The sequence below is a fragment of the Amia ocellicauda genome, chromosome 1 (genome assembly GCF_036373705.1).
Source record: "Amia ocellicauda isolate fAmiCal2 chromosome 1, fAmiCal2.hap1, whole genome shotgun sequence".
Taxonomy (NCBI): domain Eukaryota; kingdom Metazoa; phylum Chordata; class Actinopteri; order Amiiformes; family Amiidae; genus Amia; species Amia ocellicauda.
In genome coordinates this window covers 34,653,226-34,680,213 of record NC_089850.1, presented here as the reverse complement: position 1 = coordinate 34,680,213, position 26,988 = coordinate 34,653,226, and the positions used below count along the sequence as shown (strand labels likewise).

At 44.1% G+C, this 26,988-nt stretch overlaps 2 protein-coding genes across 2 annotated transcripts; one reads left to right on the top strand and one right to left on the bottom strand.

Moving 5' to 3' along the window:
- Nucleotides 1-6,067: 6,067 nt before the first annotated feature.
- iars2 (isoleucyl-tRNA synthetase 2, mitochondrial) lies at nucleotides 6,068-17,076 on the top strand. Its single transcript, XM_066702947.1, has 22 exons — nucleotides 6,068-6,517; nucleotides 6,832-6,954; nucleotides 7,168-7,321; nucleotides 7,636-7,784; nucleotides 9,257-9,306; nucleotides 9,552-9,661; nucleotides 10,968-11,058; nucleotides 11,799-11,914; nucleotides 12,080-12,249; nucleotides 12,447-12,537; nucleotides 12,836-12,987; nucleotides 13,143-13,303; nucleotides 13,464-13,566; nucleotides 13,858-13,951; nucleotides 14,228-14,336; nucleotides 14,521-14,623; nucleotides 14,799-14,924; nucleotides 15,293-15,531; nucleotides 15,613-15,758; nucleotides 15,917-16,107; nucleotides 16,294-16,438; nucleotides 16,555-17,076. The coding sequence occupies exons 1-22, from the start codon at nucleotides 6,248-6,250 to the stop codon at nucleotides 16,701-16,703; spliced, it is 3,042 nt and encodes a 1,013-aa protein (XP_066559044.1). The 5' UTR covers nucleotides 6,068-6,247; the 3' UTR covers nucleotides 16,704-17,076.
- Nucleotides 17,077-24,046: 6,970 nt separating this feature from the next.
- On the bottom strand, nucleotides 24,047-26,183 carry LOC136760011 (uncharacterized). Its single transcript, XM_066715231.1, has 4 exons — nucleotides 26,081-26,183; nucleotides 25,770-25,816; nucleotides 24,989-25,281; nucleotides 24,047-24,678 (listed from the first exon to the last, which is right to left on the bottom strand). Exons 1-4 carry the CDS (start codon nucleotides 26,116-26,118, stop codon nucleotides 24,349-24,351), a joined length of 708 nt encoding a protein of 235 aa, XP_066571328.1. The 5' UTR covers nucleotides 26,119-26,183; the 3' UTR covers nucleotides 24,047-24,348.
- Nucleotides 26,184-26,988: the final 805 nt, after the last annotated feature.

The window sequence follows — 26,988 nt, the reverse complement described above, 5'->3', positions numbered from 1 at the left end:
TGCGTCACATAATATGCATATTGTTTGGGAGTGGTGTTTAATACAAATACTCATTTTAACATATGCATATATTGTATAGTTACAATTATTAATATATATATATATAGCTTATTTTACAGCTGTTTTACCGACTACATAACAACAGGACATTTACATATTTAATAATACTATTAATAAGATTCTGAAGATGTCTGCCCCATTCAAACTAAAAAAAAATAAAAACTAGGTTCAAAGAGAGGACCTTTACATTAAATTGTTGGAACTACAGAAGGGAAATCTTTTGTTGTAAAGGGAAAAACTTGATCTTGAAATCAAAATGTTAAAGTTATAAATGGCGAGATTCGAGTTAAAGGTGGAAGGAGAAAAGTATTGCAATTTATTAAGAGTTGTTGGTTGTAAATACAGTTGTCATTCTTTATAATAGATAATAGATTTGTAATAGTTCACCTAAAGTATTAATACAGTTTTTATTCATTCAATTAAACATTTATTAGTTAAACTTCCATTACTTTGTATGTATGCCCTTTCATATACAAAAGCTAAATTACCTGGCATATGTGCTGCCATGTTGGTTTCATGTCAGTTTCTATAGCAAGAGATACCTTTTCCCCATTTAAGCCTGGTGTAGGGTAGGCTTAAAAAGTGACTTCAATTTAAGACCAAACTGATTTTCAGTTTTTTTGTGCAACAGGCCTATTTATTTTGGGCTTAAATTTAAGTCTAAGACCTAAAAGATGGTCTTAAAAGCCCCAGTAGATCTACCGGGTGACCATTAACAGCACAGACCAGTAGAGCTACTGTTTCCAGCTCAAACCAATAGACCAGTTCAGCTGTCCAAAAACTTTTGAAACCAGTTGGTACAAGTCACCAGTAGATACCAGCTGAAAAAATTCTACTGGAATTTCCACTAGGGAACAGCTGTCCTCTATGTATTTACACATACTTATACAACGTTAATACACTAGGCACATTTACATTTCTTTGCTAATGGTAGAGTTGATTAATATTATAAATGTATATCTCCATTTCGTCTCGAATAACAAGAAAGTGTCTGCCCAATGAATGGCGGCGCACAGATGGCAGGATGAGCGAAATCCATTGCTGACGCACACGGCGGTGTTTCCTAATGGGCCTCGGCCACACAACCCCTGCGCCAGTCTGATGCCCAGATGCACCAACACAGCTCACATTCACGTTTACTGAAGTACCACCCCACTGCTGTGAGAGGACCAGCACCAGATTTACATTTGTATTTAGACAAATATTAACGTTAAATGTTTAGTTTGCATGGAAAAGTGAAAATTAGGTCTTGGGTATTGCTGGGTACTTCAGACACACTGACTAGCCCGGCAAAATGACCAGGCCAGCCCCAGACTCCTGAATCACCGCCACGTCACACCGGGCATTGTATCCTATAAATACAAGTTTCACTTTCGACTGAGGCGGCCTCGAAAGAATAGCGGTAACTATTCATTTTTATATATTGAATTACTTTTCAATCCGTTTCATTCACTCATTCAAATCATTTTTCTGTTTTGGCAGCAGAATTACTCTGCACTTTACTGGTGGGTTTATATTCACGGTTTCTCATTTAACCTGGTGGCGCCATTTATTATTATTATTATTATTATTATTATTATTATTATTATTTATGGAAGCTTATTACTACGGTAGGGAAGCGTATTACTGCCACACGAAAAAAAATACGTTTACCACAGAAAAAAAAAAAAAAACATTGAAGTTTTTATTTATTTTTTTCCGTATTTTGGGGGTGTTTTGTTGCCAGTTTTTTTTTTTTTTTTTTTTTTTCTCAGGTATTTTTTGCTGCCAGGGGAAAAAAATAATATATATATATATATATAACCTCGGGTAACAGAACTGGGTACAAAGGACAGAGACTTTAATAAACTTCCTAAGATACTTGTGTGAGACATTGTAACATGACACGAGGATCGGGTTGTGAAGAAGGCTTGAGTTTCCACTGTTGTGTTGGGAATAATAAATACCAATAAAGACGGAGTGTGACTCATTTTTGTTTTGTGTTCTCTAGGTTCAAAGCCTTGTCACAGATACCAGATACAACTGAAATTAAAAGCCAAACAAATTGTTAATGATGAATGGATGAAGAGTAGAAATCTTATCAAGGATGAGAACCAAGTGCCAAACTTCACCTACATCCCTCTGGTTTTGGATACAGACAAGTCAGAGGTTTATAAATGCAAAAAGTACAAGAAATCTCGTTGGAAGAAGATGAAGGGCTTACATCCCACCTGACAGGAGAAAAGTGCATCCTGAGGACTTTCTTAAAACCTATGGGAGAAAAATTCTTCTGGTTGGGAAACCTGGCATAGGGAAAACCTCTGTGGCTCTGCAGATGCTGAGTCTCTGGGCACAGAGAGAGAATCGTGATCTGGACTACATGTTTTACTTTCCTGTGGAAACCTTGAGCCGCATCTCAAATCCCATCAGCCTGAGATCCCTTCTGTTTAATAAGTACCGACTCCCAGGGGAAGGAGCTGATGAAGTGTTTCAGGATATTGCTGAGAATTCAGATATTGTGGTCATCATTATCGATGGCATCACTGACAGCATGCTGAATTCAGACATTGAGACTTCAAACACTGCAGACGTCACCATCAGATCACTGGTTTACAGTATTGTGAAGAAGGAGCTTCTGCCAGAGGCCAAGATTGTCATTACCTGCCGCCCAGAACGAGAGTATCTCCTGTCAGATCTTTCTGACTGGCCGAGCTACAGAGTAGAGGTGCTGGGCTTCAGTGAGGAATCCATCGGTGTTTACTTTAAGACTGTGTTGGGAAGCACCAAGGGTGGAGATGCAGGCAGAGTCCTGGAGAACCTGGAGCTGCTCAGTCTCTGTCATGTCCCAATGTATGCCTTCATAGTCTCTGCCAACATTTTATTTACATCTCCTGAGGCTGGCAGACAGCAGTCCAGTATAACTGAACTATACCTGCACATCTTCCGCCACTGCATGGAAAGACATGCTGAGAAGGAGAGAGGGAGGTCTGTGAGGAAGCATCTGGATAAATACATTGAGGAAAACAGGCAGGACATTATGACTTTAGCTGAAGCCTCTTTACAGGCAATGCTGCAAAAGAGTGTCAATTTATGTGGTGTCAGTATTGAGGAAAGTAGTGTACAGCAAGCTTTCTTATGGTCAACAGATGTCAGAGATTCACTAACATCTATAGAAACCATCTGTGCATTTCTCCACAACACAGTGCAGGAGTTCTGGGCTGCTCTTTGGCTGCTGGAGAAACCTGACCAAATCAGAGAGATACTGCGTCAGTGCAGGACTGACGAGGAGAAGCATCTGAAGTACATGGTTGTGTTCTTGTGTGGGCTTCTGTCCAGTAAAAACACCAGGCTTGTGAGATGTCTGATTCCAGAGAACAAGATCAGGGAAAACTCTGCCAGATACCTTAAGGAAGTCATAGATAGTCTCCTGGACGAGGACCCAGATGAGCTCGAGGACCCTGAGAACATCATCTCTGTGTGTCAGTGCTTGTACGAGTCACAGTCACAGGACGCTTGTTTGTACTTTCTGGAGAGAATTGAGTATCGCTTTGACCTGAGTGACGAGCAGCTTGATCCTCACCAGTGCTGCACAGTCTCCTATGTCATTAGCCAGTCGCAGGGGGCAAAGGTCAATCTGAACCTGCAGAACTGCACTCTGTCTGACACGGGCCTGAAGCTGTTCCTGGGCTGCTTGCACAATGTTGCATTTCTCAGGTGAGTCTGTCACTACCTGTCACATTAGTCTGTTGTGTAATTTATTCTAATGTTATTTTTTCATTGTGTAATATTATTCAGTATTGATTGTACTATTGTACTTATGGATATTTCACATTTGTAAAGGGGGCGAAGTTGACCTGTCATGTCACACCAGATTCCTTTTGTTGGGTGTCTTTTTGTATTGCTCTGTGCTTTTTACATTTTCTACTGTGAAAGAAACATTGTGTAATTGTGGGATACATTTATTACTGCTAATCCTACACGTGAACACAGTTATTCAGAACAATGTCATTTAAATATAGTGTCCATAATTGCTATTTATCATGTACTAGAATGCCAAAAGCTACCGAAGAGCATTAGGGTCACTTAAGAGAGAGAAAATATATATATATATTGAGAAAAAAATTCAAAACTTTTGAGAAAAAAAGTCAAAAGTTTTGAGATTTAAAGGCGAAATAAATTTTTGAGAAAAAAAAGTCAAAAGTTTTGAAATTTAAAGGCAAAATAAACTTTTGAGAAAAAAAGTTGAAAGTTCAGTTTCAAACACCAACAGCGTCGATATGGCGTCGATAGGGACTGGGTAAAACCCGAAACGCCGGAACAATGGAAAGATTTGCAAAGACGTCTAAAACAGAAAAATACTTATTCTGGGCTTTCAGAAACGTGTGTTTTAATTGCAAATATTGTATTACATAATGTAAATAATATTAATAATGAACTTTAATACTAATAATAACATTAACAACACCAATAAAATTATTATTATTATTATTATTATTATTATTATTATTATTATTATTATTATAATGTATACACATCTTCTACAATTTGTTAAACTGAACATGATTTGTAAAAGTAATAGTGGTATTAAGGTGCAATAGTGCTACAACACTTTCATGCTGGGGAGCTATTTGTCGGACTGGGAAGAGACAACCAAATAAATGTCCCCAATGCCATGAGTTTGTGTCTTAGATTGGGTTGTTAGCTTTCCAAGGGTTGCTTTCTAATATTGAAAAGACAACTCCCCAAAATCATCATAGTCCTTTTTAAGGTACAGTAGTTTTTTGCTGGGGAGTTATTTTTGGAACTGGAAACATACACCCAAAATAGTTTACAGTATTTGTCCATTCGAGCGATTAATAAGGCTTATTAGCGTTCCGAGGCACACTTTTCAGTAATTTAGATATTAATAATTTCCTTTTATACCTACATTTCAGTTCAATACAGCTCTACACAGTCTTTTTAACTTCACGATAACCTTCTCCTCATCTAGAACCCATTTCGGGTTTTACCCAGTCCCCTTATAACACCATATCGATGCTGTTGTGTTTGAACCTGAACTTTCAATTTTTTTTCTCAAAAGTTTATTTCGCATTTAAATCTCAAAACATTTGACTTTTTTTCTCAAAAGTTTATTTCGACTTTACATCTCAAAACTTTTGACTTTTTTTTCTCAAAAGTTTATTTTGACTTTAAATCTCAAAAGTTTTGAATTTTTTTCTCAAAAGTTTTGAAAATACTTATTTCCCTCATTAACATGCAAATCAATTTATAACTTTTTTGAAATGTGTTTTTCTGGATTTGTTTTTGTTATTCTGTCTCTCACTGTTAAAATACACCTAACATTAAAATTATAGACTGATCATTTCTTTGTCAGTGGGCAAACGTACAAAATCAGCAGGGGATCAAATACTTTTTTCCCTCACTGTATATAGTGGTGGACTCCTGATAAATCAGTTTTTCTGTTGCCGTTTAGTATGTCTTATTGCATTTTCATGGTTTTGCTTTTGATCAGATCAGATATTTTAATCCATATCATTATTAAAAGACACCTGTGTGTGAGCTCTCACTTGACACAGTGATCGCAGGGTTGTAGTTTTAGCTGTGTGGTGGGAATGGATCTGAAATGCTCAGGGAGAAGAAACAAAAATCAAGGTACTGCTGTATTAGCCTGGAAATAAAATAAATAAATACATACATTGTCCAGTGTATTGTTGAGTTTGCTGTGTTGCTTCACTGTGTGTTGTTAAGTTAGTGTGATAAGGAGAGTACAGGTGACGTGTCTGGGGCAGGTGTGTGCAGCCCGATCACTGTGAGGGGCAGGCAGGGTCTACTACAGCTGTTGGGGATACAACTGTCTAAGGATGACACAGAAGTATTCAAGATTTTTCAGGACATAGAGGGAAATATATTTTAATCCAGTTCTGAACGAGACGGAAAAATAATCCGGAAACTACATTTCCCATAAACCCAGCTTTCTCATACGTCATACCCACACGAACAACAAAGAAGAGGAGAACGCGCTTTCCTGTCTTAATAACATTTGTCCTTTACGACGCTCCGTAGATGTCCTCCCCTTTTACCCTTCCGCCAGAAGCATCAGACGGGTTTAGCCTGGAAGCTGCAGAAAGAGGGCAGATAAACACTGCGCAGCCCGACTGTGAGTCCCGAGTCCCCTGCCCCAGCACAGCTCCTCGCTCAGTCCGTCAGCATGCTGCTGTGTCGGGCCGCTGCGCTCCGGCAGGGCGCGGTGCGGTGGAGTCACTCTGCCCGGAGGAGCGCCCTGCATCCCGGCCGGGCCGCCTGTCTCAGCCGCCCTCTCAGTGCCGGCACCAGCAGCCCTCAGCCAGGCGATCCCGCCAAGCCCGCAGCCGCCCGGCGAGAGGGTCGGTACCGCGACACGGTGCTGCTGCCCCGCACCGACTTTCCCATGAAGCTGAGCGGACAGCAGCTCCTGGACAGAGAGATGGAGATACAGAGGGTAGGACACCGGGGCGGGGCTTAGCCTGCGGAGGGTCTGTGTGACTGATGTGTGTGTCTGACCTGGACTGCGTGCACCTGTGCCCTGCCTGCAGCTGCGGCTCCCTCTGTACTGACAGATCTCTCTCTGTGCCCTAGGACGTCCTGTACTGACAGATCTCTCTTTCAAATGTATATTGCTATTGTATTGTATTGTCTGGGGGGTGGGTCCAGACCGAAGAGTGTAGAGGCTAAGCAGAGATCAATGATAACAGTAAGAGCATCTATACTCTGTGTAGCTGTACTGTACTGACCGCTCTCTCCCTCTCCCTGTAGCTGTGTGGCTTTTCAGAGCTGTACTCCTGGCAGAGGGAGAGGAAGGTGAAGAAGGACTTCTGTCTCCATGACGGCCCACCTTACGCCAACGGAGATCCCCACGTGGGCCATGCCCTCAACAAGGTACCATGCAGCTCCATCCCACCACAATGGGAACTGAGGGAACAAACATTAAAGCAAGGAAGCCCTGGTCTTTCATGCGTATAAATATCAATATATGGGAAGAAATCGGGTTTAATGCTGAAGAATCACTTCACTGTGAGTCTGCCTGTGTGCCGTGTGGCCGGTCGGCTCGGTGCTGTGGCGGCTGACGGCTGCCTCTTGTGTGTCTGTCAGGTTTTGAAGGACGTGCGGAACCGGTTTGAGGTGCTGCGCGGGCGGCGGGTCCACTTCGTGCCGGGCTGGGATTGCCACGGGCTGCCCATCGAGCTGCGGGCGCTGGGAGAGCTGGGCTCTGCCGGGCTGAGTCCCCTGGAGATCAGGAAGAAAGGTCAGGGGGTGGAGGCACTCTGTCCTCATGTAGTTTTAAGATTTACATCTAATTCAAAGTAAGAGGGAATTAATTAGCATGATTGAGAATACAGGTATTGCCAAAAGCAGGTGCATAATACCTTAAATGAAGTCCCTGTACTGTGACGCGGGAATCCGGGTTCGAATCTCGCCTTGTCCGGAACCCCACCGTTCGTTACAATATTATTAATGTTGATAATTCTTTCTCTGTTTATTTCTACATCTCACGGATTGGAAGTTAAATACTGTAATATAATACTGACACTTCTCTCCCCATGTCCCCCTCTCTCTCAGCCCGGGAGTTTGCGGAGGGGGCGATCACCCGGCAGCGGTCTGCGTTCGAGCGCTGGGGAGTGATGGCAGACTGGGGCCGGTGTTACTACACCTTCGACGGAGTGTATGAGGCCAAGCAGCTGCAAGTCTTCCAGGACATGCACAGCAAGGTGTGGGACAGCTGTCTGTCTCTGTCTCTTACACTGCCATGCACTGACTGTCCTCTTAGTCACCAGTGTGATATATACACTCACCTAAAGGATTATTAGGAACACCTGTTCAATTTCTCATTAATGCAATTATCTAACCAACCAATCACATGGCAGTTGCTTCAATGCATTTAGGGGTGTGGTCCTGGTCAAGACAATCTCCTGAACTCCAAACTGAATGTCTGAATGGGAAAGAAAGGTGATTTAAGCAATTTTGAGCGTGGCATGGTTGTTGGTGCCAGACGGGCCAGTCTGAGTATTTCACAATCTGCTCAGTTACTGGGATTTTCACGCACAACCATTTCTAGGGTTTACAAAGAATGGTGTGAAAAGGGAAAAACATCCAGTATGCGGCAGTCCTGTGGGCGAAAATGCCTTGTTGATGCTAGAGGTCAGAGGATAATGGGCCGACTGATTCAAGCTGATAGAAGAGCAACTTTGACTGAAATAACCACTCGTTACAACCGAGGTATGCAGCAAAGCATTTGTGAAGCCACAACACGTACAACCTTGAGGCGGATGGGCTACAACAGCAGAAGACCCCACCGGGTACCACTCATCTCCACTACAAATAGGAAAAAGAGGCTACAATTTGCACAAGCTCACCAAAATTGGACAGTTGAAGACTGGAAAAATGTTGCCTGGTCTGATGAGTCTCGATTTCTGTTGAGACATTCAGATGGTAGAGTCAGAATTTGGCGTAAACAGAATGAGAACATGGATCCATCATGCCTTGTTACCACTGTGCAGGCTGGTGGTGGTGGTGTAATGGTGTGGGGGATGTTTTCTTGGCACACTTTAGGCCCCTTAGTGCCAATTGGGCATCGTTTAAATGCCACGGCCTACCTGAGCATTGTTTCTGACCATGTCCATCCCTTTATGACCACCATGTACCCATCCTCTGATGGCTACTTCCAGCAGGATAATGCACCATGTCACAAAGGTGGAATCATTTCCAATTGGTTTCTTGAACATGACAATGAGTTCACTGTACTAAACTGGCCCCCACAGTCACCAGATCTCAACCCAATAGAGCATCTTTGGGATGTGGTGGAACGGGAGCTTCGTGCCCTGGATGTGCATCCCACAAATCTCCATCAACTGCAAGATGCTATCCTATCAATATGGGCCAACATTTCTAAAGAATGCTTTCAGCACCTTGTTGAATCAATGCCACGTAGAATTAAGGCAGTTCTGAAGGCGAAAGGGGGTCAAACACAGTATTAGTATGGTGTTCCTAATAATCCTTTAGGTGAGTGTGTGTATATATATATATATATATATATATATATATATATATATATATATATATATATATATATATATATATATATATATATACACACAATGTTCTTTTGTAAGGCTTTTGTGGTTTGATTTGTAGTTTGATTTGAACACAGTACTCATAAAATCAACTGACACTCTCTCCACAGGGACTTGTCTATCAGGACTACAAGCCTGTGTTCTGGTCCCCTTCCTCAAGGTAAGACAGGAGTGGCAGTGGCGATGATGTGGGAGAGACCTGCTGTGCTGAGATATGTGGGTGGTGTAGTAAGACAACTGCTCCAATTAATAATAATGGAGATATTGGCACGAAAAATGCCACTATTATCATCAGGTGTTGTACAGCTGGATAACAATTAAAAAAACACTTTGTTGGTTAAAAAGATAAATTGATCACATTTAGATGCTTCTCCCCCACTCCTCTATCTCTCCCTCTCTGTGCAGGACAGCCCTGGCTGAGGCGGAGCTGGAGTACAACCCTGAACATGTGAGCCGAGCCGTCTACACCACCTTCCCTGTGCTCACCCCCCCGCCCAAACTGGCCTCCGCCACAGGTAATGCCATGCCTACACACCTTCACACACAACCCACTGTAAACCCCATGTTTCTCCACGACACACTACACACACACTATACACCCTCCCTCCCAGGGTTGCCAACCATAAATTTGAGGTTTTACTGACATGACTGACTTAATTGGACTAATATGTCATATTTTTTACTGATGCCCCTATTTTGGTCTTAAAGTGTGAAAATAAAATGTATATACACACCCTATGGTGAAGAGCTGCCCTGTTGGCTTTTGTATGGGGAAATTAGCTATTCCTGACAAGCTTTAGAAAATGCAAAATGCTTCAAGTGCCAAGCATGGTTCCGCACATCCCTAACACCACCGGAAGCAATAGAAAAAGACTTATTGCACCACACACAGTATGCATTTCTATAGTTATCTTTGTCCAAATATTATTGGGGGTTTGCTGTGTCCAGAGGGGCAATTGGTAAAGGTGTGTGATTGTTTGCCTGTGATCCAGTGCACTGTCTTTGTTTTGTCCAGTTGCACTGGCAGGGGTAAATCTGGGCAGAGTGGGTGCCCAATTTGGATCAGTCATTGCTGGGAAAAAAAAAATCGAATTGTTTATTTTTACTTTATTGCACATTTTCCACTTATATATACTGCATTATGAGTACATAATGCATGCACACATGCATAGCTGAAGCTGTTCTGAATCCATAGATACATAGCAATAGCATCTATTATAGCTGAATTATGAGTGGGATTATAAAAGCCTCTCTCTCTCTCTCTCTGGGGCAGCTCTGCTCAGTGTCTGTAACCCAACACCCTTATCACCTGATCTAAACAGTGTTTTTTGGATTGGATAGTAAAAGCAGATCTCCATGGCACATGACACAAACGGTAACATCCTATCCATTGGTCAATTCCAGACCCATGTGCTGCATTGCACATTGAATTTTTTAATCCAGGAAGTACGCAATGTTATCAAATTGTTTCTCTGATAATGCTTACTCACCTCCGTGAATACTTGCCTCATAATTGATGTCCCCAGTTTGGACGGATCCTCCTACTTCATCCTCAGATTGATTAGCACTTTTGATTGTCAGGAACATTGCTCTTCATTAAACTTTTGATGAAATAATGTCCATAACTATGAGGAAAGTACTAGTAATGGGACCTTTTTACGGACATTCAAACTTTTATGGATTTTATGGATGGTTGGCAACCCTGCTCCCTCCCCAGCCCACACTGGCTAATACCACCTCATACATACTTATACTCCTGTTCACTCCCACTCTGCTGTGGACTGACTGTCTCTCTCTCTCTTTCTCCCTCTCATCTCTCAGACGAGTGGAGCAGTGTGGGAGTGTTAGTGTGGACCACCCAGCCGTGGACCCTCCCCGCCAACCAGGCCGTCTGCTACATGCCCAACGCACAGTGAGTCCACACTGCACTGCACACATAGAGCTGGACATTTGTTGAGGAATTAATTAATAAGAATGAGTTTGGAGGAAAAGATGTGACTAATCTTGCAATACTGGGAAGTGTAAACATCGCTACACAACTGGATGAGCTGCTGTAGGAATAAACAGACACAATAGATAAAAACAGGGACATCCTTTCACAATTGATCATCTGTGTGTGATTTTGTGGTGCTTTTGAGTGCCTTGCTTGGACGTGACTTCATCGAATCATCTTTGAACCCAGGCGTGTGATGGGGCTGGGTGTCGGTGGATTGTGTGTCTCATATAGACCGCAATGGAAGAGCATTTGAAAACAGCTATTGTGTTTAAACGGCACAAAACAAATTGTCAGACTGTTGTAAACAAAACAATTAAAACTAATATTTTATTAATATGATATGGTACTGCTAATATTTATACACAGTTCTAGTAATATTTACATGAAGCTCCTCCTGCCCCATGCATCTCTGAGGTCACTGGCCGAGACTGCTACCCATACTACACATATCAGTAATGTTGGTATGTAGTAGGTGTAGTATGGGTAGTATGAGGCTCTGAATACAGCCACAGACTGCATGGACACTGCAGACACACTCATCTTCATCAGGTCCATTTTAAACCCTCGGGTTAGTGTCAGGTTTCTTGGAGGCCCCCTGGCGGCCCTGCAGGGCTCTGTGCAGCTGGCAGACATCTGTCTCCCCCTCTCCCTCTCAGGTACTCCCTGGTGAAGAGAGCCGACAACTCAAAGCGCCTCCTGGTGGCCACCGAACGTGTGGACAGCCTGGCTGCCATACTGGGCACCCAACTGGATTCCCTCGCCTCATTCGCAGGTGACACAGAGGAATTTCGTAGCAAATTGCATTTAACAACTGGAGTCACATAATGTATTGAGCACAGCAGGTTTTACACTAGCGTATTGACTTTAATGTTTTGAAGTTCTCTGTGCAGGACTCTTATGCTGCAGGAATATTAAATGGTGTGTGTGTCCATGGCAGGGTCGGAGCTGGAGGGTGGGGTCTGCAGCCATCCTATAATCCCTGGCAAGCAATCACCGCTGCTGCCTGCCAACCATGTGACCATGGGCAAGGGCACCGGATTGGTCCACACAGCGCCCTCCCATGGCATGGAGGACTACAGCGTCGCCTCACACTTCAGCCTGCCTGTGGTGCGACTCCCCCCGGAATCACTGACCGCCCCCTCTCTCACCCTGCTCCAGCTCACTCTCCTTCTCTGTCACTCTCTGCTTGAAATCTCTCACTTTCTCTGTCACTCATCTCTGACTCCTCTCTGTCATCCCGCCTCTCTCCATCTCTGGCTCTTCACCCCATCTCATCTCATCTCTCTCTCTCCCTTCTGTGTCAGGAGTGTCTGGTGGATGAGGACGGCCGGTTCACGGAGCAGGCAGGGCCAGAGCTGAGCGGACAGGCGGTGATGACCGAGGGCAGCGACACAGGTTAGAGAGAGAGAGAGAGAGAGAGAGAGAGATGACAAGGGAGGGATGGAGAGACAGTGAAGTTAAGTGATAATAAGTGATAATAATGTGTTATAATAATGAGGAATGAGGAAGGCAAGGATTGTGTATTAATGTTGCTGTGCGAAGACGCAGGGTGTGAGTGTGTGTGGTGTGTGTAGGCAGTGAGTGAGTGTATGGGCGGTGCTGTGTGTGAGAGTGTATTAGTAGTGCTGTCTGCAGGGGGAGCAGTGTGGGGCTGTCCTGACACTTGCTGTCCCGACACTTGCTGTCCCGGCAGTGGTGGCCATGCTGCGGGCGGCGGGTGCGCTGCTCAGGGAGGAACAGTGTGTGCACAGCTATCCCTACGACTGGAGGACCAGGCAGCCGGTGCTGATCCGACCCAGCAAGCAGTGGTTCATCAACACGGCCAGCCTGAAGGACCGCGCCCAGGTCAGCCACTGGCACTGAGAGTGACACGGACAACTGAACTGCCACTACTGAGACTGTGTTGACTGCTGTGCTGACTTTCACACAGACACTGGACTGGGACTGTATTTCCCTGCCCTGACACTTTCCTGCTGGCCTGACTCTGACTCTGCTTGTAGGAGGTGCTGCAGAAGGTGCACGTGGTGCCGGAGTCGGCGCGGGGCAGCCTGCTGGCCATGCTGGAGCGCCGGACGTACTGGTGCATCTCTCGGCAGCGCAGCTGGGGCGTCCCCATCCCCGTATTCTACCACCTCCAGACCGGGGAGCCGCTCATCAACAGGTACTGCGTCGGCCCCCGCTGCTCCCAGACACCCTGACACTGTCCCCGTACCCCAAGAGCTGGGCCTGAGATGGGGGTTCGTATCCAGGCCGGGCTTTAGCTGCACACACTGCATGTGAGTGAGTACAGTGTTGTAGTGCTGTGCTGTGCTGTGTTGCAGGCACACGGTCTCCCACGTGGCGGCGCTGTTCTCAGAGAGGGGCAGTGACTGCTGGTGGGAGCTGCCCCTGGACCAGCTGCTGCCCCCAGCGGTGCTGAAGAAGGTGAGAGACCAGGGGAGGGGTGGGGGGTGTCGCTGTGTGGTAGTGGGACTGCAAATGCATGAGTGTGTGTGTGTATATGTGTATATATAACCTTTCTGACTGCAGTTGTAGACTCTGTTCAACTACTTGTTTGGAAAAAAACAATGACACAGCACTTTCAGCCCTTGATGTCTCTCATTATATATAATATATATATATATATATATATATATAAGAGCACTGAACAGTTGTATCTGCAACATGACAAAATAAAAATGCCAACTCATATCTCGGTCCCCGCTGTGGTCTCAGAGCAAGGCAGGTGCTGTCTCGGAGTTCGAGCGCGGGGAGGACGTGCTGGACATCTGGTTTGACAGCGGAGTGTCCTGGGCCGCCGTGCTGGACAGTGAGTCTGACACGCGCACTCTCACACTTACAATCTGTCTCTCGTCACTCACAAACTCTCGCACGCATGTCACGATAAAACTCGCACACTCAAGGAGGTGGAAGGTCAGACGGATAAAATCGGTGCCAGCTGACTGAATTTCTTACTGGGTGAGGACAGCTATCTGTCCCTCTGTCCATCAGCAAATGCATAGTACTCCTTACTCATCTTAATTTCCACTCTCTCTCTCTCCCTCCACTTTCTTATCTGTCTTCATTTTTGCTCTCTCACTGTCAGACTCAGATTCACAGGCGGATGTCTATGTAGAGGGAAAGGACCAGCTGGGCGGCTGGTTCCAGTCCTCACTGCTAACCAGCGTCGCGATGCGCAACAAGGCCCCCTACAGGTGAGAGTGAGATCTGTCTCGTCCATTGGTTCCAATTTCTGTGTGGCTGGGCGTCCATGCATTTGTGTTAGTCCCTCGTCTGTGCTGTGGGACTGTCGGTGTAAGAGTCTGTCTAGGTCAGTCAGTTGTCTCATTTCTGTGTGCTGTGGGAGTGACATTGCCTCTCCGTCGTCCCCTGTGGCAGGTCGCTGGTTGTGCACGGTTTTACGGTCAGCGAACTCGGGGAGAAGATGTCTAAGTCGCTGGGCAACGTGGTGGACCCCGACACTATCATCAATGGGGGGGCGGTGAGTGAGACGAATGTGCCACCACAAAGAGCGAGACGGAGAGCCTACTGTGTTCTTCAATGTTTAAATTGGTAACTAAAGGAAGGGTCGGTGCCTTGTGTATGGATTCATTATTTTGCACACACGGACAGTGTGAGTTTGCCCACAGACTAACCCTCACTCTCCTGCCCCCTAGGACCCCTCTGTCTCCCCTCCCTATGGAGCGGACGTGCTGCGCTGGTGGGTGGCCGAGTCCAACGTGTTCTCGGAGGTCCAGATCGGCCCCAGCGCTCTGAACTCCGCCAGGGATAACATCGCCAAGGTACACCGGTCCACTGGCTGCCACAGGGCGTGGGTCTGTTGTCTGTCCACTATCTGATGATTGCTCTGTCTTTCTTTCTTTCTGTCCATCTGTCATTATTATTATTATTATTATTATTATTATTATTTCTTGGCAGACGCCCTTATCCAGGGCGACTTACAACACTCATTGAGTGTCTGTCACTGTCTGTTGTCTTCCTGCCTGTCCATCTGTCTCCTTCGTTTGCTGTCTGTCTGTTGGTACTGTCATTTTGTTTCGTTACTCCGGTCTGTTATTCTTGTATCTGTACTGTATGACAGTCTTTGAGTATATCTATATTTTGAATAAGGTTCTATAACCCCCTCCCCCCGCCTGCTGTTTTCCTGCAGTTGAGGAACACTCTGCGCTTCCTGCTGGGGAATCTGCACGGGTTCGAGCCGCAGAGCCACACTGTGGAGCCCAAAGACATGCACTACATTGACCAGTACCTGCTGCACCTGCTGCGGGACTTCAGCCTGAAGGTGACTGATGCATACAGCGAGTTTGACTTTGGCCAGGTGATCCGGCTGCTGCAGGGCTTCATCAGCAGGGACCTGTCCAGCTTCTACTTCAGCATCGTCAAGGACAGGTACTGACCTCTGTCTCTGTCTGCCTCTGAGGGCTACAGTGTCTGTCTCAGTGTATCCAAGGCTCTCCCTCTCTGCCCCAGGCTGTACTGTGACACGGAGGGCTCTCTGGGCCGGCGGTCCTGTCAGACCGTGCTGGAGGAGGTTCTGGACGCCGTGACCCGCTCCATCGCCCCCATCCTCCCTCACCTGGCCGAGGAGGTGTACCTGCACTCACCTGGACACACAGGTACGGCACTCTGTGCCCCTGCCGTCCTGGCACCGCACGCCTGTAACCTTGACTGTGAGAAGGGTAGGGTGGCATTGCTGCTCGCTTAACTTCTGCTAGAGTTACTTCGGTATTTGATGTCTTGTGTTTAGAGTTGACTGTGAGTGTGTGTGTTTCAGAGGGGGAGCCGCTGTTCCGCAGTGGCTGGATCAAGGCGAGCTCGGTGTGGAAGCAGCCGGGTCTGGAGGAGGCGGTGGAGGGGGCGTGTGCCATCCGGGACTCCTTCCTGTCCTCTATCCCGGGCAAGAACGCCGCACAGTACGACCTGGTCATTGCCATCGAGCCCGGCCTGCTGTTTGAGATCATCGAGGTACAGGGGGCCACGGGGAGACAGACACACAGGGGACACAGAGACAGAGTCAGGACAGCCAGATGCAGGCCTAGAGCTGGACTGAGACAAGCTCACTGACATGCCTACTCTCCCTCTACTTAGTCTGTCAGTTAATTTGACTCTCCAAGTGTGTTCGTTGTTCACCTCTGCTTCTGTCTGCCCCAGTCTCTACAGGAGCAGCCCACCTCCAGCTGCTCCCAGTTGACAGAGCTGATGATGTCATCGCGCACCTCCCTGCTGAGCTCGCTGCCCCGGGACCTCCCCCCGCACGCCATCACCAGCCGCGGCAAATTCCTCATCAACCTGGAGGGTGAGCAGCCCTGCACCGCACACCGGAGCAGAGCACCACACCGACACTGAAGCTGCTGTCTGCCCACAATAATCACAGTGCACTTACACATCTTCCCTTCTCTCTCTCTCCCCCAGGCGGTGACATCCGTGAGCAGTGTGGGTACAGTGTGGCCGCAATCCCCTGCTCTCTGTCCCGCTGCCCGCGCTGCCGTCGCTACAACTCCGAAGAGCCCAACTGCCTCTGCCCTCGCTGCCAGGCGGTCACCGGGGGAGGGGGGCAGTGAGCACCACCCCTCTCCTGGGTTTTACCCTAGTTGCTCTATCCCCTCCCTCATTGCACTCACAGTCTCCCTCTCTCAATACCCCCCCTTCCGCACACCCCTCACTGTCAGTCACCCCAGGGCAGGGCAGTGGGGAGTGGGTCAGATTGCTTTGACAGGATTCTTGTGTGCTTGTATAAATCATTCTGCATTGGTTAGTTTTTTTGTTCTCGGATGGACTATTTATGTTCTGGTGGAGCTGCATGGCTGTGTTAATAATGAAGGGCAAGTGGGCAATGCCACAGTGTGACTTCTGTACATTGGTGTGAAAATCAGTGCTACTGCTGGAACAATGTATATATCTATAAAGCTAATAAACAATGACGTTTTCAAGGTGTGTGTGTGTGTGTGTGTGTGTGTGTCAGTCAGTGAAAAACCTGAGACAACAGGAAATCACTTCCATTCTCATAATTGCTTATTTTCTTCCTTCTAGCTTTTTCTAAAACATGTGTGGGTTGATCCTTGAGGATATTTACCCCTCCCTTACAGGCCTCCCCTGAGAGTGAAGTGTGAGATTGTAATCAAGGCCCATTTCCCTCCATTTGCAGTGTGTAACAAATTTGCGTCACAGAACTTGCATTTTATACAGGGGGTGGCCAAGGCTACAGAAAATTAGTGTGTAACCCTAATCTGGCATCTAAGGAGCATGAATGAATCCTATGATTGCTGATTAGAGGTAGAAGTGATAATTCACTAACCCAGAGTTCTTCAATGTGGCAGATAGTGTGGGCCAAAAGGGTCACTTCACTAGAACTCTTTAACACACTATGAATAGTCAGTGTCTCTACCTCAGAACTGCAGCTCAATTTCTCTCTCTCTCTCTCTCTCTCTCTCTCACACACACACACACACACACACACACACACACACACACACACACACACACACACACACACACACACACACACACACACACACACACACACACACACACTGTACTGCACTCACATACTGGAGAGACTTGGGTCAGTGTTTTCATGAATATATAATCTGGGTCTATAAGTGTTGGACATCCAAAATATGTTCAGAAAATAAAGCTCAAGCACGTTTCTGTTCAGAGATATTAGGAAGAGCTAAACGTGAATAGACAACATTATATTCAGACAAGCACGTCCCCATAAGAAACCGTTTCCATGTGCAACAATACAAATAAATATGGTCCATTACCGCGGTAAGAATCATTTGTGACATGCCTGAAATTGCTTGATATCCCTAACCACCATCTAGCAACAGTGTATCATCGGGTGCTCCCACAGACACTAGCATTTTAAAAATAACTTTATGTGAAAAAGGCCAGTTGTTAATTGTTTCACAATGTTTTGTACTTGTGAATAGTATGGATTTACAATTAAAATCAATAATACAAACACAAATCATGAGAGACAGTGGGAATCTTCAGTCTGTTTTATTTATGCCTAGTAATCTGTTGTGAAAAGCAGTAACCCCTCTCACACACAGTCTTCATGAATAGCAAAGACAATAAGCACAACAACAACATATTCGTACACAAAACTTTTCCAAAGACATTTGAAAGAAACCTAACATAAAAAGTACCCTAATAAAGCACTTTGTTGATTTAAATTATTCTTAGTATTCACAGGTAAAGCAGAGACTGTGAAACAATTCACAATTGGTATTTTTTTAAATAATAGTATATTTGAACCCTGTATCTGCTGTGGTTAGCGAGATACATATTTTTCCAATGATTCCGGGAGTTTGGTTGCATATATGCGGTATGTTATTGATTTTCACAAATGATTCTGATTCACAGGTCAAATAAAGGCTGTGAAAGAAATCACAGTTGGTCCTCTTCATGTGAAAGCTGGTGAAGATACAGACATTTGCATTCACGCATTGCATTGCATTCAAACTGACTTTAACACCGTCCTCTTACTACAGATCTGTAGCTGCAAACGATACTTTATGCGTTTTAGTTATAATGTACTTATCAGACGTCCTTAACCAGGGCAAATTACAGTTGAAACAAAATGCACACGTTTCACCGTTATTCATCCAGACACAATATAGCAGCTTTAATTGAACTTTCACACAACACAGCTGTCCTTCAGTATTAATACCATCGGCTGCTGCTGCGGTTATTATCCTGCAGTTTATTGTAACTAGTCTGTGAATCACAGTGTTTAATGCGCTGATATGAACTGTATCAGTCACTGTCTCTGTACGTGATTTCACTCTAATAAAACGAATTTCTTCGTGATCGCACTCGCACTTGAGATTATATCTTCCGACACAAATCTTTGTTAATTCAACACTGAAGATTGTATTGCATTTACAATTTAGGTCTTCTCCTCTCGTGTTATGAATTGGAGCGATTTTCATGGAAAATACTAAAATCTGCTTCCTATCTTCCCATGTGTTTCAAAATACATGTGTTTACAAGCATGGCCTTATGATTTATCCTTTTCATTTGTATACTTTTATTGTATAAAAGGAGGAAGGGCAGTTTGCATTTTGTTTAATAGATAGTATTACAATTAGAAATTCAGATATTTATTTTTATAATTTCAAAGCACAAATTATTTTATACATAGAAATATACATAGTAATCTTAATATACACTCACCTAAAGGATTATTAGGAACACCTGTTCAATTTCTCATTAATGCAATTATCTAACCAACCAATCACATGGCAGTTGCTTCAATGCATTTAGGGGTGTGGTCCTGGTCAAGACAATCTCCTGAACTCCAAACTGAATGTCTGAATGGGAAAGAAAGGTGATTTAAGCAATTTTGAGCGTGGCGTGGGTGTTGGTGCCAGACGGGCCGGTCTGAGTATTTCACAATCTGCTTAGTTACTGGGATTTTCACGCACAACCATTTCTAGGGTTTACAAAGAATGGTGTGAAAAGGGAAAAACATCCAGTATGCGGCAGTCCTGTGGGCGAAAATGCCTTGTTGATGCTAGAGGTCAGAGGAGAATGGGCCGACTGATTCAAGCTGATAGAAGAGCAACTTTGACTGAAATAACCACTCGTTACAACCGAGGTATGCAGCAAAGCATTTGTGAAGCCACAACACGTACAACCTTGAGGCGGATGGGCTACAACAGCAGAAGACCCCACCGGGTACCACTCATCTCCACTACAAATAGGAAAAAGAGGCTACAATTTGCACAAGCTCACCAAAATTGGACAGTTGAAGACTGGAAAAATGTTGCCTGGTCTGATGAGTCTCGATTTCTGTTGAGACATTCAGATGGTAGAGTCAGAATTTGGCGTAAACAGAATGAGAACATGGATCCATCATGCCTTGTTACCACTGTGCAGGCTGGTGGTGGTGGTGTAATGGTGTGGGGGATGTTTTCTTGGCACACTTTAGGCCCCTTAGTGCCAATTGGGCATCGTTTAAATGCCACGGCCTACCTGAGCATTGTTTCTGACCATGTCCATCCCTTTATGACCACCATGTACCCATCCTCTGATGGCTACTTCCAGCAGGATAATGCACCATGTCACAAAGGTCGAATCATTTCAAATTGGTTTCTTGAACATGACAATGAGTTCACTGTACTAAACTGGCCCCCACAGTCACCAGATCTCAACCCAATAGAGCATCTTTGGGATGTGGTGGAACGGGAGCTTCGTGCCCTGGATGTGCATCCCACAAATCTCCATCAACTGCAAGATGCTATCCTATCAATATGGGCCAACATTTCTAAAGAATGCTTTCAGCACCTTGTTGAATCAATGCCACGTAGAATTAAGGCAGTTCTGAAGGCGAAAGGGGGTCAAACACAGTATTAGTATGGTGTTCCTAATAATCCTTTAGGTGAGTATACATAAACATAGATTTAATTGTAACGTACCAGGGACGCAGTTGCGGTGCTGATAGAGGTGCTCAGACAGGTGGGGGTCGGTCCCAGCAGGACAGGGCAGTCAGGGCAAGGCGGAGACGGGGTCGTGATCACAGGCAAACAGTCCAGAGGAAAGTGCAAAGTCGTGGTCAGGAGGTCAGTCGAGGAATCCAGGGAACAACGCAATAATAAGGCATTAAGATGCAGTAAAAAGTGACAAAACTTCGCAGGGACTGGGAGTGAGTGAAGGGTTTATGTGTGGGGCAGAGAAACAAGATGGGAGGTGCAGGGGGTGATCACAGGAGCGCACAAGGGTTCCAGGAATGTCAATTGAATGATTGAAGGGAACTGTGACTGATAAGGAAGGGTGACGGTGACATCTAGTGGGGGAAAGTGGAAGTGCTAGATGGTAGCCGTGACATATGTATATGGTGGAGAACACTGCATTTTTTTACAAAAAAAAGAAATACAAACATATATTATATGCATTTTGTACTGACAAAAATATTGTTTTGACAAGAAGATTATTTAATTTTATCCTATAAGGATGTATGAGATATACTGGCATAGAGAAACATATTGTATTGAATAAAATACTATGTATCTTGGCTTAGGCTAGAAAAACATGGATAAATTAAACAATAAATTATACATTTCTAAACCAGTTACTGAAATAAGAAGCAACGTGATGATAATCAAAGGATATCAGAAGAATATCAGCACTGACAAATTATGCAGCCTAAGAAACATATACATATATTTACTTCTGATTTATATACAACAAATCTGATATTTTGTCTCTTCTAATCAGCAGACAAATTCTACAAAAGTCATTGTAAACCCTTTAGAATTCAAGGCAGCATTATTCAGCTTTTGATTCCAGTTATTGTTATTCAGTTCCTTTCTCTCTCAAAAAATGATTATTGAATGATTACGGTGCTCCTGAATAATTATTCTTACTACAAATCTGTCCTCAACAAATCTAAAATGCAGTTCCTTTGCTCACAATTCTGTGTATCCAAAGCAGAGGAGGCTGGTCTATAGAGGCAGAGGAGGTTGCTCCTCCTCTATTTCTGAGAGGCAAGAGGGAGATCAAAATTTTAAAAACAGTATTGGATTAAATAAACCATTACCAAATCTCAGTATGATTTATAAAATAATTTCTCTCTTCTTTGGAAAAAATCCATTATTGAAATTCTGATTAAAATGCTTAAACAATGACACCTGCAGGCAGAGGGGAAGGCAGGCTGTGTGAGGTGGGGGGCAGAGGAGGACAGGCTCCTGCTGTCCTTATGGCGGGATCTCTTATATCAATTTAATGCACTTGATTTTCATGGTAATCTGTCATTGGCTATAACACGTAAAATGATGCTCCAAGGGAGTATGTCCTCCCTAACCAATCAACAACCAGAATACAATATTGACATCGCGTTCGTCCAATGATAATTTCCAAATATCATCTTAAATTCTCTACCACTGTATTGTACGTGAGTGATGAACTGGGGGTGAAGCGAAAGATAGTGATACACAGGACTGACAGACAGGCTTCTAGTGACACATTACACACACGAGGCTCATTCCCATCCAGAGCCGCAGTGATTAGATGCGTCTTTCCCTCTCGTCCACCTGGCCCCTTTTATATTCATCCTTTGTCTTGTAATATGATATATGATAATATGATATTTGTTCCTTATGGAAGATGGGGATAAACTTCGGGTGCATTACCTTACCTTAGTTGTATAGTAAGTTTGCATTAGGTTGCTAGTTGGATTATCGCTACATTTGAACATAAGAACATAACATAACTTGAACACAAGAAAGTAGAGATAAGCAGCCAACTAGTGTAAAATAACGACACAGTGGGTTGGTTTTCCCCCTGTCCTCCCCAATTTTTTGAGTCACCAGCTGCCACTGATGTGTATGTATATGTATGTATATATGTATATATGTGTATATGTATACTGTGTGTGTATGTATACATGTATACAGCTCTGGAAAAAATACAAGTTTGGGGTCACTTAGAAATGTCCTTGTTTTCAAAACTAACATTAAATTGATCAGAAATACAGTGTAGACATTGTTAATGACTATTGTAGCTGGAAACGGCTGATTTGTAATGGAATATCTACATAGGTGTACAGAGGCCCATCATCAGCAACCATCAGTCCTGTGTGCCAATGGCACGTTGTGTTTGCTAGTCCAAGTTTATCATTTAAAAGGCTAATTAATTATTAGAAAACCCTTTTGCAATCTGGAGCATCAGCAGTTGTGGGTTCAATTACAGGCTCAAAATGGCCAGAAACAAAGAACTTTCTTCTGAAACTCATCAGTCTATTTCTGAGAAATGAAGGCTATTCCAAGTGAGAAATTTCCAAGAAACTGAAGATCTTGTACAACGCTGTGTACTACTCCCTTCACAGAACAGCGCAAACTGGCTCTAACCAGAATAGAAAAAGTATATGTATGTGTATGCATGTGTGTTAAGTATTCGGGCCCATATACTCAGCAAAATATAATTTCAGAGCATTGCAGTAACCTGCATGTACTAATATATGAGAGGCTGGGGTAGATTGTTTAATTGTAAAAACAATTGAAACTGTAAGCTGCACTGTGCTTTTAAATCATCCAGTGGAAGGGATTTACTGCGGTCAGGTCATCCTTGTGTTTTAAACCCATACTGAACAGAATGTGTTTTGTATATTAATGTACATCTGTTAAATAGCTGAATGCTGTATGCCAAATAAGCAAGATTTTTCAAAGAATATGGTCCCTACCACAGGTAATTTACTAGGAAGAATTCTTAGAAATGTCAACACAGGGAAGCACAAGACTTAGCATTAAATGCAGGGACAAAAGGGGTTTAAATGGAGAGCAGAGTGACACAGGGAACAGGGATGTGAGGTGTTGAGCCAATGAGGGGAGAGGTTGAGTGTTGCAAGTGCACATGGTGCTGTGGAATGTTAAGTGATGATTGGTGCTGGTGAAGGAGAAAGACGGGTTAGAGTTTGGAGGATGACGACCTCTGGTGGCGAACAGTGGAATTGTGGAGTGGAGATGACACTTACTGTTACCCTGGAGTTTTTAAATGCAGTTACTGATGCACATTGTATTTTGAGTGTGAAGCTCATGTTATAGCTTCTGTTATAGTTTATTGCCCATGTGGACTGTTGTGTTGTGTTTGCGCTGGGATGCCCTGTGATTGCTTGGGCAAACCTGGAACAGCCACGTCACACCACTAAAGCTATTATGCATCTTTGATAAAAGAGCTGAAAGGGAGATTTAGATGCACAGTGACAGTCAGACGAGCACATCAGTGGAGATTTAAGGGGAAATACTTTTAAGACTGAAAACAGGAGATACTTCTTTACACAGAGGGTGGTGGGAGTCTGGAAGAAGTGACCCAGACAAGTCATTGAAGCACAGACCCTTGATCCTTCAAGATACAGCTGGACAAAAACCTCAGATTTAGAAAATAAAACACACAACTTCCGTTATAGACTGATGGGATAATGTTTATTAAAATGCTTTCTAAAGCAGTGAAGTGTGTACAAAGGCTTGGGTTGGCCTTGTCAGCTGCATACTCAAAGTTTGGCTTTAGCTCTGAGCACAACACATCATTACCACCAAGTTTGAACACAGTAACTAATAACTAAAATTCAACTATATATAAAAGAAACTTGGGTTGATGCGATAAACTCTAATTACGGCCTCAGAGTTCCCTGGGATTAATGGGCTGCTTGTGGAAGGTCTTCTAGTCAAGAACTAGTTGCTGAGGAGCGGAAAAGCAGTCAAATCATGCCGACACAAAGAATTTATTCTCGTAGGTCATGTGCTGTTTGAAGATGGTTCTCACTATGGATTCTTTCATGCTGTGGCGGTGCTTCTCCAGCAGGTTCTTGTAGTGCTTTTCAGCGCTGCCTCCCTCATTGTCCCTCTTGAACGCGTAGTAGGGGCTGCTGGATGAGATGTTGAGATGTTCAGCCAGGTAAGGCCAAAGTCTGGCACAGGGCAGCAGGGCGACTGCGAAGTACATGTGATCCTTCTTGGCGATATTCTGGGCTATCTGGTTGTAACTCTTCAGGTAGCTGGCCGTTGCTTTGGAGGGTTGGATGTCATTTGCATTCTGTGGACCAAACATTAGGGACAGTTGAGGAAAGTTTCAATTGTTTTGAAAAAATACAGCTTTGTGACATTTTATGGGTAATAAAAAAAAACTTTTCCTTATATCCAGGAAGCAGAAAAAGAGATTTAATAAGATAATTTCATAACAACCCCAGAACCCTAAGCTGCTTCAGTGATTTGTCTTCATATACAGTCCCTGCTGTCTGAATATCCTCCGCCCGGGTTTAACTGCTGTATTAGAACCAAATTAAATTATGAAGTTAGATTGACAGTAGTTGTAAGTCCATAAACAGAGGGTGTTAGACTCTTACCTTGAGATTATACTGTTTTAGAGTCTCCTGGGCAAATCTGTTGTAACTGTTATATCTTTCAATCAGGAAATCCTTCACATCCTCACGGGGCTCCTTCTGCTTCTTCAGATGTTTCAGTATTTTTGTGACTCCCACCAAATAGTAGATATCCTGGAGGGTGAATTTCATGTAGCACTCTGTTGGAAGGGTTCCAGCAACCATTTTTTTCAGGAAATCGGTTTCCAGTGTTTTATTAGCAATGTCCATGTTGCTGTCCCAGAGCTCGTCATAGAGAAAGGTGCCATTCAACCTGCCTGAGCGAGAACAGAAGCACAGTAGAGCAGGTTTCAGGTACCTTTCTGTATGTAATTATCGGTCCTCAGCAAGGACTGCAGCAACACATAGCAAAGAATCCATTCTACTGTCATCCATAGAACATTTTATTTTAATGTATGTTCTGAAATATTAATTTGATTATTGAAAATTAATTAATTACACTTTATTATGCATTGGGGAGCCAAAACGTCATGTCACGGGAAAATGCATCATCAAGATCAAATAGGTGGTGGATAAAAAGGACAATGCCTTCTCAATTGCTTGAGTGCAACCGTTTGTTTAGGGGTTTAATGTGAAAAATGTCAAAATTAATACATACTGGAATTAATCTACTTGCCTGAATAATGTCAAATGCTTTAATGTCATCACTTTCTCTTTTTGCTTACTCTACATGGTTATTTTTATTGGCTAAAGAGACTTAAATTCTACCAAAACTGATCCTGAGGTAGAGTTATATGATACTCACTGTTCCTTGATGGCCAGTTGTTATCTGGAGGCAGAGCAAAAACTGACCTTCATTGGAAGAAAAGGAAAGGGGAGCAGCCCAGTTAGCAAAATGAGGGACCGTTAAGCCCAGAAATGTCACTCAGAGCTGTGTAACAGGCGGCTGTGGTTAGAAACACAGTATAACGGAGACAACAGTTTAATTGTGGTCTTTGTGTGTGAATTACAATACTTCTCACAATAACCTGTCCATTTCCTTGTGCCAAACCTCTATGGTGATATTAGCTGTGATGTCATTGTTAAGATGCGACGGAATTGATAAAACAGTCTTACCATGTGCACAACAGACTGAAGATCAGGCAGTATTTCATCTTGGCAGGGCCGCTGTGGTGTCCAGTGCTCGTTGAATGATGCTTCGTTGGCTGTGTGCGGTTGGGACGCCTTGCAGGATTTATATAGCAGAGTCAGTAGGTGTGACCGAACCTTTTAATGCAAGTGCCGCTTCTGAGAATTTCAACATTACACAACCTTGTTGCCAAATGTGCTTATGTTGTGACTCATGTCAGACTTTCCAGTTTTGATATCACTTTCTGCTTACAAAATGTGTATATTAATCACCAGCTTTAAAGAACTGATATTGGTATGGACACTTTCCAGAGCTGTCGTTTGATTTGAAGCCTGTGTGAAACGGCCCCTTGTTTGACAGTCCTGGGCTGGTCTTCCACACTGGCGCTCGGTGGGCTGCTGTTAGTTCCCGCTGTTCTCAGAATGAGTGAATGTACCAAAACACCCCCCTGAGGAAAAATCAGTGCTCCCGACTCTTTATACAGCAGTTTGGGCACAAGATATCAAACCTGCTGGACTGGCGCTCTCTGGGACCCACTTCCCATTCTGAAATTGGTTATTTTAGGGCTAAACTAAAAGACTGGCCCAGGGATAGTGAAGGCTAACATTAACAAGATCTTCATTAGCTATCATACAGAGAGCAGCCCTGCTGGACAGTCTGGGCTCACTGATTCGACTGCTTCTACTGTCAGGAGCCCCAGTTCTGTGTGCAACTGCCATCAGAGCAGCGTTGAATGGGGTTTGTAAAGAGACTGGAGTAGTATTGAATAGCAGTAGTTCAGACATAGAATACATTTGCTGAATTAATGCAAATGCTAAGAAACCAGAGCACTTACAATGTAGGTGCAAGATCCACACTGTTTTTATAGTCTAGTGTCCACTGAGTACAGATGTCT

Coding starts and splice junctions, on each gene's coding strand:
- iars2 (XM_066702947.1), top strand. CDS start 6,248: ATGCTGCTGTGTCGGGCCGCTGCGCTCCGGCAGGGCGCGGTGCGGTGG. Junction 7,322..7,635: donor CCTGGAGATCAGGAAGAAAG/GTCAGGGGGTGG, acceptor CCTCTCTCTCAG/CCCGGGAGTTTGCGGAGGGG. Junction 15,759..15,916: donor GCACTCACCTGGACACACAG/GTACGGCACTCT, acceptor TGTGTGTTTCAG/AGGGGGAGCCGCTGTTCCGC.
- LOC136760011 (XM_066715231.1), bottom strand. CDS start 26,118: ATGAAATACTGCCTGATCTTCAGTCTGTTGTGCACATG. Junction 25,817..26,080: donor TTCAGTCTGTTGTGCACATG/GTAAGACTGTTT, acceptor CTTCCAATGAAG/GTCAGTTTTTGCTCTGCCTC. Junction 25,282..25,769: donor CAACTGGCCATCAAGGAACA/GTGAGTATCATA, acceptor GTTCTCGCTCAG/GCAGGTTGAATGGCACCTTT.